The following is a 14,481-nucleotide window of genomic DNA, read 5'->3' on the forward strand; positions in this document are numbered from 1 at the left end:
CCGCGCAGGCGCAGGCGAGGCCTCCTCCCTGCGGGACTACGCGGCGTCCACGGTGACGGAGCTCCTGGGCATGTTCGGCTACGGCGACCAGGGCACCCAGGACGAGCTGGCGCGGAAGATCAGCTTCGAGGGGGCCGGCCCGCCGGCGCTGCCCCCCGCCGAGGACGCCCTGAGCAAGCGCGCGCGCTTCTCCAAGTACGAGGAGTACATCCGCAAGCTCAAGGCCGGGGAGCAGCTCTCGTGGCCGGCGGCGGCCAAGGCCGAGGAGCGCACGGCCAAGGAGCTGCTGGGCCCCCTGCCCGGCCTGCGGCTGCCCGGCAGCACGGCCCACCTGGAGACCAAGGCCACCATCCTGCCCCTGCCCTCGCACAGCAGCGTCCAGATGCAGGGCCTGGTCGCCCGCGCCTCCAAGTACGACTTCTACATCCAGAAGCTGAAGACGGGCGAGAGCCTGCGGCCCCAGAACGGAAGCACGGCCTACAAGAAGCCGTCCAAGTACGACCTGGAGAACGTCAAGTACCTGCACCTCTTTAAGCCCGGGGAGGGCAGCCCCGACATGGGCGGAGCCATCGCCTTCAAGACGGGCAAGGTGGGGCGCCCTTCCAAGTACGACGTGCGGGGCGTCCAGAAGCTGGGCCCCGCCAAGGTCCCGCCTGCCCCCAGCCTGGCCCCTGCACCCCTCGCCAGCGTCCCCAGCGCCGCTGGGCCTGCGCCCGAGACGGCCACCTCCCTGCCTTTCAACACGCCGGACTACCTGAAGTCCACCTTCTCCAAAACGGACTCCATCACCACTGGAACCGTCTCCACCGTCAAGTAAGGTGCCCCCCCACCCCGCCCCGTCCTAGGCACTCGGGGGCAGCCACGCCTGCCCACACACGTCCTCCTCGGCCTGCACAGTGACTCCTGCACCTCACACCCCTGGGCCCACCCCCACCCCACACCTGCTAGCGCACACACCACGGACAGGTGGGCCTCTGGCTGCTGCAGTGGCTGAAACCATCCCCCCCGGGATAGGGCCTTAGGGTCGGTGCTGGTGGCCGGAACGCCCCATTTCAGACCTGGGTGGGTGGGTGCCCCATCCTACCCTAGCCCCAGGATAAAGCACACAGCAGTGTAGGCTGAGTGAGAACCTGTTCTAGATGGAGGCCTGCCATTGGGTGAGCCGTGAGGACAGGGCAGCTCCTCATCTCCCAGCTCCTCCCCCAGCCCCCTCCTCAGCCACAGCACCTCCCCACCCCCAGTGCCCCTGGGTGCAAGGGGGCAGAGCCAGGCCTCGGTGGCAGGCACACTCTGACCCAGGCTGCACTGTAGTGTTACCCCAGCTGCAGGCTCCCCTGCCCTTGTCAGAGTTGGGCAGGTGGGAACCGTGCCAGGTTTCTGCCCCCGGAGATTTGTCAGTGCAGACCTGAGTGCCCTGGAAGATGGCAGAGCCCAGGCGAGAAGGCCCAGGGCCCCAGGGCAGGGAGCTGGCCCTGCCAGATGCTCCTGGGGCGAGAGCCACCCCCATCCGCTAATCGGCTGTGCCCTGTGTGTCTCTCGCCAGGAACGGATTGCCCACAGACAAACCAGCTGTCACCGAAGATGTAAACATTTACCAGAAATATATTGCCAGGTAGGCCCCTGGGGGAGGGGCCTGCTGTGGAGAGAAGGTGGTGGGGTGGCCAGGGGACTGCTGGACCAGCTGTCTGTGTGCCCCTTAGTGCCAAGGGGCCTGCCTCCTCCCCACGCACTCCTGCCCCTGCCCTCCTCTAAGGGGCTTCCCTGGGCACCTGTCTAGTGCTCCTGCCCAGTTTATACCCCAGGCAGGAGAGAGGAGGAGCCTGGTGGCAGGGCCTGGCCACAGGTGAGTGTAGGGCACGCCCCCTCCACATCTGGTGGGGCCCCTGACCTCCGTGGAGTTGGGGGGGGGGGTGCAGGCCACCTTGCTGGTGACAAAACGATGTCCAAGGAGCCTCTCCCCCCCTGCTTCAGCCCTGAGCGCAGAGCTCCCCCCCACACCACCCTGCACAGCTGCAGTGCAGTGAGTTTGGCATGACACATACCCGCCCCCCCACCCCCCCAGATCAGGCAATTGCTGGCAGGGGCCCCGGCTTCTGTGTCCTTTGGGTCCTCCCAGTCCTTGCCCCTGTCCCTCTGCCCCTCCCCCCATCTCTGTCTTTTTTAGGCTTGCTCCGTTCATCTTATCTTTATTATTATTATCATTATTATTAGTGCCTCAACAGATGGCCCTTTTTGGCAGCTTCAGCTCAAATATTTATTTGCAAGTGGCTCGCCCCCTATAACTGGGGTTTCTCTCACTCTCTCCTGCAACCCCGAGCAGCCAAAGGAGGGGAGCACGGGGCTGAGCACCCCTTCCTGAAGGCCACGATGGTGCTTGGTCTCCCGGGGGGCCTCCCCACGGCCGGCTGCCCTCGGGACTCCAAGCAGCATGGCCTAGCAGGATGGCCCCTGAGAGGAAAGGGGGTTCCTGACCAGGCCGGGTAGGTTTCCTGGCTACAGAGTTGGCTGGGAGAGCGAGCTCCCTGGTGCGGGCAGCCAAACAGATGCTGGGCTTTAAAAATTCATAACTCTGGACTGTTTCAAGTGTCGGGAGAAGCCCAGGGCAGAGAGATGCTTTGACACCTGACGGCAGGGGAGCCGCGGGGCTGACCCATAGGCAGGGTCCAGGCTGTGGCAGGCTCCCACCTGTGGGAAAGTGGGCCTACCCCCTCGGGATCCCTCCTTCCCTGTCCCATTCCAGTCTCCCCTGTCTGTCTCCACCGGCTGTGAGCAGGCCCAGCTCTTGCTTCTGCACCTGGTCGCCAGGCCCCTGCCTCACCTGGCACTCTGGGGCAGGTGCCTGCCACCTGCAGCTCGAGGACCAGGGTCCCCGTGGCTCATCCCCCACCCACCCCCTTCTCCAGCCTGTACCCTCCACAGGGCTAGGCTCCTGGGGGTCCCAGCAGCCTTGGAGGACGAGGGCTGGGGACGAGGCCTGAATCCCCTTCCTCCGGCAGGTTCTCGGGCAGTCAGCACTGTGGCCACATACACTGCGCCTACCAGTACCGTGAACACTACCACTGCCTGGACCCTGAATGCAACTATCAGGTACGTGGGCTGCGGGTGCCGTCCGTCCCAGGGAGACCACGGACTCGCTTCCGCGAGTAGAGCAGCCCAGCCCAGTGAGATGGGGTAGAATTGCCTACTCAGTTCCCAAGGCTGTATATCTGCATGGAAGCCGGCTCCCACATCTCTCCCTGGGGCGGGGGGGTGGGGGGTAGCAGCCAGAGGGGTAGACTGCCCACATGCCAGTGTGCAGCCCAGTGCTTAACCACTGAGCCACCAGGGCTCCGTAACACATCCCCAGGACGGTGCCACACACGATCTGTGGTCCGTCTTCATGCCATCTCTCCAGGGACCTTCAGGGTGGCACTGCCACCACACTATAGATGAGACCACCGAAATTCGAAGAATGAGTTGGGGGTGTGGACACTGCACAAGGGCGGACTCCTCCATCTCACGGGGTGGGGGTGGGGGCCGGGGTGAACTGCCCATCACCCATCAGAGGGGTCCCTGCCTCTATGGTGTGGCCTGCTCCTGGAGCCTGGGAGGAGGAAGGGTCGAGGCAGGGGCTGCGGGCCTGGGACCTTTAGGATCGTCCCACCCAGGTCCAGAGTGCCACCCATGAGTGGGGCTGCCGGTCTGTGCTGCCTTGGCCTGGGGCAGGAATGTGGACAGGAAGGCTGGGAGCCCTGGCGGTGGGGGCCGAGCACTGTGGGCGGCCCAGCCCCCCTACCAACCTGCCCCCCTCACTCCTGCAGCGCTTCACCAGTAAGCAGGATGTGATCCGACACTACAACATGCACAAGAAGCGGGACAACTCCCTGCAGCACGGCTTCATGCGCTTCAGCCCCCTGGACGACTGCAGTGTCTACTACCACGGCTGCCACCTCAACGGGAAGAGCACGCACTACCACTGCATGCAGGTGACCGGGCCCGGGGGGGCAGCAGGCAGCCGGTGGGAGGGACCTCCCCCACGGCCATCTTTCGTGTGGTGACCTTCCGAGAGCTGTTTATACAGATGGGCATTTTCCAAGCTTTCACACCAAGAGCAGCCGTGCACATGATTCCTCGGGAGGTTCTTGTTTAATTCTTTGTTTTAATGCCGGGCCGAGTCTGGGCTTTTTCAAGGTGTCAGGCCCAGGGAGAGCAACTCGGGGTTGCAAATAGCAGCCCCGGCTCTACCCCCCACCCTTTCATCCCCTTTCCCCACCCCCCACCCCCGGTATTTGCCGGGTGGTTCGGGCCTCTGTGGAACAACCTGGGCCACGCCGAGAGGGGGGCGCCTTGTGGGCTCTGAGATGGTGCAGACGCTGGCACGGCGCGGCCTTTGGGAGTTTTCAGATTCCACAGTTTTGTTACTCAATATGGCAAGGTTGCATGCCCAGCGAGGCTGGGCTGGGGTAGGGAGGGCCTGTGCCCAGGAGCCGTCCACTGAGTCCTGAGCGAGAGTTCCTGAGCTGCAGGGGACCACCTCCCTGGGGACGGTAGAGGCAGGGCCCCAGATGGAGGACTCCACAGCCACTTCCTGTCCTGGGGCTCCCGTGCCTGAAGATGTGGGACCTGCGGGATGGGAGGGTGCTCGGGGCCTGTCTGCCGGGGCCTCCTGGTTGCCCTCAGTGCCCGCCACCCCACCCACCCCATCCGGCCCTGTGATGGTGCTCCCTGGCTGTCCCCGAGCAGCGAGGCCAGCGCCTGAGACCCGTGTGCGTGTGCCCCTCTCCCCCTCAGGTGGGCTGTAACAAGGTATACACCAGCACCTCAGACGTCATGACCCACGAGAACTTCCACAAGAAGAACACCCAGCTGATCAACGACGGCTTCCAGCGCTTCCGGGCCACCGAGGACTGCGGGGCGGCCGACTGCCAGTTCTACGGACAGAAGACCACCCATTTCCACTGCAGGTGAGCCCCAGCCCCGGCAGGTGGGCAGGACCCAGACCCTGGCCCAGGCTGGGCAAGTGGAACAGGCCCCGAGGGCTGGTCAAGCCCTGTGCCGAGAGGTCCTGACTGACAGCCCCCCCGTGCTCCACCCAGGCGCCCCGGCTGCACGTTCACCTTCAAGAACAAGTGTGACATCGAGAAGCACAAGAGCTACCACATCAAGGATGACGCTTACGCCAAGGACGGCTTCAAGAAGTTCTACAAGTACGAGGAGTGCAAGTACGAGGGCTGCGTGTACAGCAAGGCCACCAACCACTTCCACTGCATCCGCGCCGGCTGCGGCTTCACCTTCACCTCCACCAGCCAGATGACCTCCCACAAGCGCAAACACGAGCGCAGGCACATCCGGGCGTCCGGCGTGCTGGGGCTGCCACCCTCGCTGCTGGGCGCCAAGGACACGGAGCAGGAGGAGTCCAGCAACGACGATCTCATCGACTTCTCCGCCCTGAGCAGCAAGAACTCCAGCCTGAGCGCCTCGCCCACCAGCCAGCAGTCCTCCGCCTCCCTGGCCGCCGCCGTGGCCACCGCCACCGCCACCGCCACCGAGCCCATGCCCACCGGGCCTGCCAAGCCTCCCAACAGCAAGATGTCCGGGCTGCTGTCCCAGGGCCTGCCTGGCTCCATCCCCCTGGCCCTGGCCCTCTCCAACTCCGGGCTCCCCACACCCGCGCCCTTTTTCCCCATCCTCCCGGGCCGTGGGGGCACCTCCCTGCCTGTGGGGGCATCTAGCCTCATGGGAGCCATGTCCTCGGGGGCCGCGGCCTCGGCCACCCCTGACGCAGCAGCTCTGGCCGGCGTGGGGACAGGCGACGTGGCCCCCGCCACCACCGCCTCCGTGCCCACACCCCCCGCCTCCCTCATGGAGAGGATCTCCGCCAGCAAGGGCCTCATCTCGCCCATGATGGCCAGGTTGGCCGCGGCCGCGCTCAAGCCCGCTGCCGCCTTCGACCCAGGTGAGCAGCTGGGCCCTGCCCAGGCACACAGCACCTTGCAACTGGGGTGGGGGTTGGGGTGGCCTCCTGGGCTCAGGTTGCAGGGCAGAGAGGAGGAGGGCAGGTGTCTGGGTGAGGCGGCATGCACCCTCACCTCCTGTTCTCTGCCTCCGTCCTGTCTATTTCCTCTGGGCCCTGGGTCTGGCTCACTCCCCATGGAGACTTGATCGCTGCATCTCTAAAAAGGGGGCAGGAACCCCAGCTACTTGGGGTGCCCACGGATCCCAAGTAATTGCCAGGCACCCCTCCCTGACCTGCCAGCTTGCCTCCGTCCCAAGGCCAGGCCCTCATGGAGAGCAGTCGCTGCTGGCTTAGACAGGGCAGGAGGCCAGCCCAGGGCAGAACTGCCCATGTCTCAGAGGTTCTCAAGCCTGAGAGCGTGCAGGCCCCTGAGGCCAAGCCTGCCCTCCCCACGCCGGCCCGTACACTGGGGCTGTCGGAACTGCTCGCCTCACCGCCGTTGCCACTTAGCTTGTGTGGCTCCCGAGCAGCGGAAACTGGCCGGTATGACTGAGGGCAGACACTGAATGGCCACCCCTGGCCAGCGGCTACTGACCGACCGGGACAGTAGTGAGGCAGCACTGTGGGCTCACATTCTGCCTAGCGCCTGGCTCTCTCCCTCTCTCTAATTCCTTAAGTTTCCCCTGACTTGTTTCCCCTTTCTCCCTTTGGGGGGCCCTGGCTTTTCTGGGTGCCTTGCTCTGCCCACCCCCCCAGCTGCCAGACCTTTCCACCCTGTGAGCAGCATTAGGGGGACCGAGGAGGGGAGCTGTGGCCCCTGGTGTGGCACCGTCTCTCACTCACTCAGCAGCCTCCATGCTGGCTGGGAGGACAGATAGACGCTGTCCTGTGGGGCTTCTGGTCACTGTGGCTCATCCCTGGCCAGGCACACAGCTTGGAAGGGCAGCCGCTTTGGGCCCAGGTTGTCTGGCTGCCGAGCTCCTGCGCCCACTGCTGATTGCGGCTGCCCGCCCACCAGCCAAGACCGAGGGTCCCTGAGGCCCAGCCCAGGCTCTGCCTGGGCCTTGCAGAGGGATGACAGGGATCCTGGGCCACATCTCCAGGGGACCTGGGGCAGGTGACTTCTGGGAGCCCTTGGGATATGGACCCCTGAGTTCTGTCAACTCCACCCCAGCAACAGGACTCCCGGGGTGCTTGGAGTAGGCTCTCTGCCACCACGCCTACTCCAGCAGGGCCACTCCAGGGCTCCCCTGCTCCCTCACCCACCCCATGTCACCCACCCTGCGGTCAGACGGCCAAGGGCTGTCTTCACTGCAAGATTCTCCTGCTCCCCAAAGAAAGGTCAAGCCAGGAGGAGGGGCAGCATTCTTTTATTTTTTAATAAAATGCCACTTGCTGTCTGTGAGGCAGCTCTGCCAGCTTCAGCGCCCTGGGGCAAATTAATATTTCAGTCACTTGGGGATTATGGAGAGCACCCCAGTGGACACGCTCCCCATCAGCAACTTCTCCGGCCACCCCGCACTTGGCTTTGCCGGACGTTGGCCGCGCCGGGCAGGGTGGCCTCGAAGCCCAGCCTGGTCCGGACAGACAGCTTGACGGGCGAGGTCACACAGTTTGAACCGCTCTGATTGGCTGTCAGCTTTGATCGTCCTGACACAGCAGATGCCCCTCCTGGGCATGCTCAGTGGAAGGCAGGGCCGTCGCCCCGGCAACCGTGGGACAGGGGGCCCCCGCGGAGGGGGCGCAGCTCCCAGTCTAGATCTGCCACTTTCCCTCAGCATTAACAGAGTCTTTAATAAAACCCTAAGCGGCAGCCCCACAAATTGCCTGTGACAGTTGGTGGAGAAAATGAAGGGGCCCCACCCCCGCCCCAGCCCCCTCCCCAGCCTCCCGCCCTTCTCCTCCAGGAGGCCCTGAGCCAGGACAACTTTGACATAATTTTGCAATAATTATCACTTGAAGAATTGCCACACCGGGGTAAGCGTCACAAGCGATCACGTCAATGGGGGGGCAGTGCTGAGCGGCAGCCAGGCCTCCCCCACCACCACCCCCGGGCCCTGGCCTGCTGCCCCAGCCTTGGGGGGCTCTGCTTCATGCCCACGGGGCGCCTGCATCCTGAGGAGACCATCTTCCCTGCCTTCCCCTTGCAGGAAGCGGGCAGCAGGCCGCCCCAGCCAGGTTCCCCCAGGCCCAGGTGAAGTCGGAGCTGGGTGAGAGTGCCGGCGCCCCAGGCCCCCAGGAGGCCACGCAAGACCGCAGTGTAGACCTGACCGCAAAGGAGTCCAGGTGAGGCAGGAGACACACCAAGGGGGCCCCCCACTGCTCCCCCAGAGGCCAGCCAGGGAGACCAGTGAGGCTCCGGGGGCAGCCAGCCTCAGTGCCACACCCCAGAGGGGTCAGGGGCCTTCCCCTCAGCAGCAGGGGTGCCTCCTGCCAGGCAGGTGCAGCTAGGCAGCCCAGGGAAGCTTCATGGGGGGGCAGGTGTACCTGGCCTCAGTCCCACCCGTCTGAGCCCAAGACCCTTGGTCTGTGTGTTTCAGTGATGAATCAAATGGCCACGCAGTCCCGACAAATTCATCTCTTTTATCCTCGCTTATGAATAAGGTAAGGACCATCTATCACACGCCTCCCAGTCCCCCCTCCCAGAGAAATTAAAGCTAGGCTGGGGGCTGGGGAGGGGGGATGTGTTTGTTTTTTAATGTTTTGCCTCTAATAAGATGAGTTTGTACCATTTAAATTTTGAGGCCATTTTTCATCGGATATAATTTCAGAGCCACCGCTTACAAATTAATTTAATGAACTGGCTGAAGAAATATATTCCAGACCCTGACACCTCCCCACCACCCCACCCCCGGGCCCCCTTCAGGTGGAGGGCTGCAGAGCTCTGGCGAGCCCTCCAACTTCTCCGGCTCTTCTTTATTCATCTTCCTTAGTTATTTTCAGTATTTTGTTTGTTTGTTTGTTTGTTTGTTCGTTCGTTTCCGGAGGGCGGTGGGTGGGTTGTGGTGGGGGGACTGAGTGGGTGCCAAGCATCAATTCCCACTTTTCGGACTGAGTAATGGTTTCAGACGCCCTGCCGAGAGGTCGTGCTGGAATATTTATTTTAAATAATGCAGGGTCTTTGTAAATTATACATCATCTCAAATATATTTTTCCCCTTCACATGATGAATTTGACTACATCGAGATTAATTTGGTGACTGCACACGAGTGACTGGGGGGGGGCCTGGGGGGTAGCCAGCCTCCGCAGACCGCGTGGGGTAGGTGTGGGAGGTCCCGACCACACTGCCCCCCGAGCTCGCCCTCTCTTGTCTGCCTGCTCACTCACCTCTTCCCTCCTTTGGTCACTGCACCCCCTCTCCCCTCCCTGTCAGCGCCTGCCACCCTGTGTAGGTCAGGCCTGAACACTGACTCCCTCCCGCCGCTGCCTCCCCTGCCGGTAGGTAGCAGCCTGTCTTGATCTCGCCCCATGAGTCTCGGCCTCCCGCCCTCGGCTCCTCCTTTGTGTGTGTGCCTTCTCTGTTCTCAAGGAATTCGTAGGGCCCCCCCCCCCCCAACCCAGCCCGCCCTCCCCTTGCACTTCTTTTGAAAACCTTCTGGCAGGAAAATAACCAGGAGTCGAGGATCCTGGGGAGAGCTGGGCCGAGTGGCGGAGCACGGGTGCAGCCGGCAGGCAGGGGCCTCGGGTCTGCAGGCCCGCCAGTCTCTGCTTCCTGCTCCGAGCAGCGCTGCAGGCTGGGGGTGCGATGAGCAGACGGTCCCCTTCCCGAGCTGCCCAGCCCCAGCACGGCCTCTCTACTCCCACAGATGTCCCAGGGCAACCCCAGCCTGGGCAGTCTGCTCAACACCAAGACGGAGGCCGAGGGTGGACCGGCCACAGAGGCCTCTCCCTTCCTGGGCAGGGCGGTGAAGGCCCTGGTCCACGAGCAGCTGGCAGAGCCCTGGAAGGTGTACCTGCGCAGGTGAGGGCTCAGGCATGGCCGGCAGGAGGGAGGGGGACGGAGACCAGGTCTCCTCTCTAAGCAGCGCCCCCTCACCTCCCCACCCCGGCAGGTTTGGCACCAAGGACTTCTGCGTGGCCCAGTGTGACTTCCTCCACAAAGCCCACTTCCACTGCGTGGTGGAGGAGTGCGGCGCACTCTTCAGCACCCTGGACGGGGCCATCAAGCACGCCAAGTGAGTAGGGGTACCAGGGAGAAGGGCTTCAGCTGCCCCCACCAGACCACAGAGCCCAGGGGGGCTTCTCAGAGAGGCTATCCCTTCCCCAGCCACGATGGCCTGGGCCCTGGGGTGGGAGGGGACATCACCCACACCAGTGCACTCTCTATGGAATTGGCCTCCGAGGCCTGGAGGCTGACTGGGGCTGGCCCAGGCTTCCGAGCAGAGAGCGGGGTGAATGCCCAGCAACCACGACATGAGCTTCTTAGGTCCTCTTTGACCTAGAAATCACGAAATCAATTGGCGTTCTCCATCGAGTGACAGACCGGCAGGGCCAGCAGCCTGCCTGTAAGTGAACCAGCGTCTGTAAGCGTGTGAAAGCGCCCGCACCGCACACCGCGGAGCCCCGAGCTGGGGCCTGCTTCCGCAGCTGGACAGCACCTCTGTACTTTTGGGGAGTCCCAGGCTCCAAATCGCAAAGCAGGTTCTAAAAAGGAGGAGCTTCCCGTGGCAGTGGGGACTAGTGCTAGGGGCACGGTAGGGATGCCCGACCCTAGGCGTGTGACGGGCAGCACTGAGCCACCTGAGACACCCTCTCTGCCTTTCGCAGCTTCCACTTCCGGACAGAGGGAGGAGCGGTGAAGGGCAATGCAGAGCCTGCCTTCCCTGTCTCGGCCGAGACCAAACCTTGCCTGGCCCCCTCGTCCCCGCCAGCACCACCCGTGAGCTCGGCCACGGCGTCCTCTCTGGAGGGGCCGGCCCCCAGCCCCGCCTTGGTGCCGTCCACCCCGACCCTCCTCGCCTGGAAGCAGCTGGCTTCCGCCATCCCCCAGATGCCTCAGATCCCAGCGTCTGTGCCTCACCTGCCCGCTTCGCCCTTGGCGACGACTTCTCTAGAAAACGCCAAGCCCCAGGTCAAACCCGGATTCCTCCAGTTCCAGGAGAAGTGAGTCCCTCCATGAGCCGGGATCCCGCGTCCTCGCGTGTCTCGGGCATAGGTGCTAGCAGGGGGCAGCCCAGGCCCTCCCCCGGCCCGCAGCGTGGTGCTGGCCGCCTCACCAGCCAGTGTCCTTCTAGCCCAAGATGCTGCTGCTCAGACCTCAGTGCCTGTCCCCGGAGCAGACCGGGGCGATGGTGGTGGTAGCGGCTACGGTGAAAGGGGTGGGGCTGGAGGGTCTCGGAGGACGAGGCCCCCTCCCTGGTCAGGAGTCCCGAGTCTCCTGCTAGGCCTCCTCGGTGGCCCGTGCCCGTGGCTGAGTGCTTACAGGGCACAAGCAGTCACCGGTGAGGCGAGGGACTAGGCCAACCCGGCGTGGAGCTCTGGCCCCTGGCATAGAAGGGACTTCTCACTGGTTGGTGGTGGCTCCCGGCGGCGAGAATGGGGACTTTGTATCATCCTGTGTGCACAGCGGCTTCCTGTTCTCAATAAACGTAATAAATTGGATATGAACATACTGCACCTGAGTGGCGCCTGTCCTCCCTCTGAGCACCACAGCCGGGCCCCCAGCCTTGAGGCACCCCCCCTCCAGCACTGCCCCACGTCCCCTCCCCGGGCACCTCCGCAGCACAACAGCCCCTACCCCGGGCCCCACCCCCACCTCTCACCTCGGAGCCAGGGCTCCAGGCCGCTTGGGATGATGAGATACAGGGGCTCGGCCCAGCGCCCCTCTTCACAGCCCCCACCAGCCCATGCGCTCTGCCGGGTCTCAAAGCTCTCTGAGTGGGTGGGCATCACAGGCCCTAAGCTGACCCTAGGGAGCCCCAGCAGCTGCGTGCCTCCAAGGGCCCTGACTCAGGCACACGTCCCCACCTGCCAGGCCCCGTGGGGCCAGAGCTTCCTGGTAGGGCTGCCCACCCATCTGCAGGCAGGGCAGTGCCCCGGCTGTGCCAGCCAGGCGCTCGCTGGCACCCTGCCAAGGGTTGGCAGCACCATCCCTCATTTCCATATCCAAGAAGCCATTGCCGCCATCCTTATCTGTGATCCTGAGGTGTGGTCGTGGGAACTGCGTGTCCCAGCATGCACTGCTCTAGGCACCCTGCATATTGCAATCCTCTCGTATCTGAGCAGGGCTCCTTGGCGGCGGTGGTGCAGAAATGCAGGCTGGGAGCTGTAGTCTCCTCCGGGCGGACTCGGCCTGCCAGGCTCCCCACTGGTGACACGGGACCCCAGAGGGGAGGGATCTGTGGATGCCAATGACCGCCCGGGCCGTGGTTTTGTTCCAGCGACCCCTGCCTCGCGACGGACTGCAAGTATGCCAACAAGTTCCACTTCCACTGTCTCTTCGGGAACTGCAAGTACGTGTGCAAGACCTCGGGCAAGGCCGAGTCTCACTGCCTGGACCACATCAACCCCAGCAACAACCTGGTGAACGTGCGGGACCAGTTCGCATACTACTCCCTGCAGTGTCTCTGCCCCAGCCAGGTCAGTGCAGTGGGCAGGGCGCGGGCCGGTGGGGTGGGGGTGCACCTCCCAGCAGGGGTTCTTTTTCACATTCCTTTTTTTCATTGGTGCCCTGGTGGCGTTCGTGGGTTACACGTTGGACTGCTAACCTCAAGGTCGGCAGTTCAAAACCACCAACCTCTCCGCGGGAGAAAGAGGAGACTTGCTACTTCCATAAAACGTGACAGTCTCGTTGGGTGTCTGTCCTGTTGTGTATAGATATGACAACAACAAAAACAAATTCATGTTTTTACAAGTTATTCAAGTCTCTGACACCACCACCACCCACTCCCCAGTGGCAGCTCTACCCTGTCCTTCAGGGTCACTGGGAGTTGGCACCGACTTAGATGGCAGTGGGTTTGGGGTTTGGAGTGTTCACTGGACCCGCTTGGGTGTGAAGTCTGTCCTTTCGTCCCCTGGGAGTGTGAGAGACGGGCAGTACGTACCCGAGATGGACCGCACGGCTCCTCTCCCTGGTGGCCTGGGCAGCCAGCTGAGCAGAGAGAGGCGAGGGCAAGGACAGACGGGTACAGGCTGCCATGGGTGTGGGGCTGAGACACACAGGGCACGTGCCAGGTAGGACGGTTGGTCAGGTGCCTGAGGGCACGTCCTTTTCCTTCATGCGGGGAAGGTCTTTGTGGAGTGGAACTTCCTGACCCTGAGCCTGGAAGCAGGCACAGCCAGGGGCTCGCGGGGCAGGCGGGCTGGGGGCTCCAGCCTGGCCCTGACCCCGAGCCCCCCACCCCCACCCCCATTCGCCCCCGCAGCACTGCGAGTTCCGGATGCGCGGGCACTACCACTGTCTGCGCACAGGCTGCTACTTCGTGACCAACATCACCACCAAGCTGCCGTGGCACGTCAAGAAACACGAGAAGGCCGAGCGGCGGGCGGCCAATGGCTTCAAGTACTTCACCAAGCGCGAGGAGTGCGGCCGGCTCGGTAAGGGGCGGCGGGGCGACACGCACCTCTGAAAAAGAGGCCTCCTCAGACTTGGGCGGCAGCCGAAAGAAACCCGAATGGCCCAGGAAACAGGGCCGGGGAAGCAGGCACCCACCTCCCACACTAAGGAGGGCACCCTGGGGCCCGGGCCTGACAACTCAGCCCCTTTTTCCTTTCCTGCCGATACCTGAGGCCGGCAGCACTGGGGTTCCTGCGCGCCAGTGTCTGGGCTCTTTGTCGGTGGCTTGAATGACGGGGTGCTTGTCTGCAGTGGCCCGTGGCCTGCTGCCTGGTCACTTGGAGAGCCACGTTCTCGGTGCCAGCTCTGTGGTCACTGTCTGGGGGGGGCTTGCTGTGTGCCATGCACATGCCCGGGGGCTGGGGCCCTAGTGGGACCATCTAGCACACTGTGGCTCAGCATAGAGTCCCCTGTGACCTGGGCAGACCACCAGAGGGAAGTGACCTTGGGTCTGGAAAGAAGAGGCCACTCACGGCCTCGAGTTCAGCAGGGTGTTGACTGCTGCTGACCGCCGAGCTGCCCCCAGGACGTGGCCCCCAGCCCCTGAGCAAGGCTTCCTCTCGCAAACCGCCCTAGGGATGCTGCAGGGCAGGGCCCAGGGAGCTGCAGATGCCCAGGAATAGACTGGAAACCTGAGGGCCACTAGGAGCAAGGACACTAGCCGGGCGGTGGCCCCTTCCGCAGGTGAAGGGTGAAACCCTCAAGTCAAAGACAGGGCACGCACTTCGCAGTATTCAAAAAGAATTCATGAAAAAAAGAAAGGAAGCATTCATGGCAGGGGCAAGAGGGTTGGTCACCGTGGCGACAGGTGTCAACACCTGCGGCCTCTGCGGTACCTGGCTCAGCTCGCAGGTGCCAGGGTTTTCTGGAGTGCTGTTATTGACTCGGGGTGTTTTCGGTGGTAGCGGGGGCCACACAAAGCTGGGGGCTGATATCAGACACCTGGCCAGCGTGGGCGCCATGGCAGTGGCAGGCCTTCACCTGCCCACTG

At 63.5% G+C, this 14,481-nt stretch overlaps 1 protein-coding gene across 1 annotated transcript in view; it reads left to right on the top strand.

The window, feature by feature from the left end:
• The window catches only part of CASZ1 (castor zinc finger 1), a 147,274-nt gene extending 135,757 nt beyond the window's left edge, over nucleotides 1-11,517 (top strand). The window contains exons 5-15 of the mRNA XM_045299003.1: nucleotides 9-813; nucleotides 1,544-1,612; nucleotides 2,997-3,087; nucleotides 3,801-3,965; nucleotides 4,771-4,943; nucleotides 5,076-5,935; nucleotides 8,086-8,221; nucleotides 8,476-8,539; nucleotides 9,742-9,896; nucleotides 9,988-10,110; nucleotides 10,703-11,517. Of these exons, the coding sequence (XP_045154938.1) occupies nucleotides 9-813; nucleotides 1,544-1,612; nucleotides 2,997-3,087; nucleotides 3,801-3,965; nucleotides 4,771-4,943; nucleotides 5,076-5,935; nucleotides 8,086-8,221; nucleotides 8,476-8,539; nucleotides 9,742-9,896; nucleotides 9,988-10,110; nucleotides 10,703-11,042 (2,981 nt within the window). The 3' untranslated portion in view covers nucleotides 11,043-11,517. The remainder of the gene's footprint in view (nucleotides 1-8; nucleotides 814-1,543; nucleotides 1,613-2,996; nucleotides 3,088-3,800; nucleotides 3,966-4,770; nucleotides 4,944-5,075; nucleotides 5,936-8,085; nucleotides 8,222-8,475; nucleotides 8,540-9,741; nucleotides 9,897-9,987; nucleotides 10,111-10,702) is intronic.
• The last annotated feature ends 2,964 nt before the right edge of the window (nucleotides 11,518-14,481 follow it).

The sequence above is a fragment of the Echinops telfairi genome, unplaced genomic scaffold (genome assembly GCF_000313985.2).
Source record: "Echinops telfairi isolate 266 unplaced genomic scaffold, ASM31398v2 ScPeMD7_7457;HRSCAF=8495, whole genome shotgun sequence".
Lineage (NCBI taxonomy): Eukaryota > Metazoa > Chordata > Mammalia > Afrosoricida > Tenrecidae > Echinops > Echinops telfairi.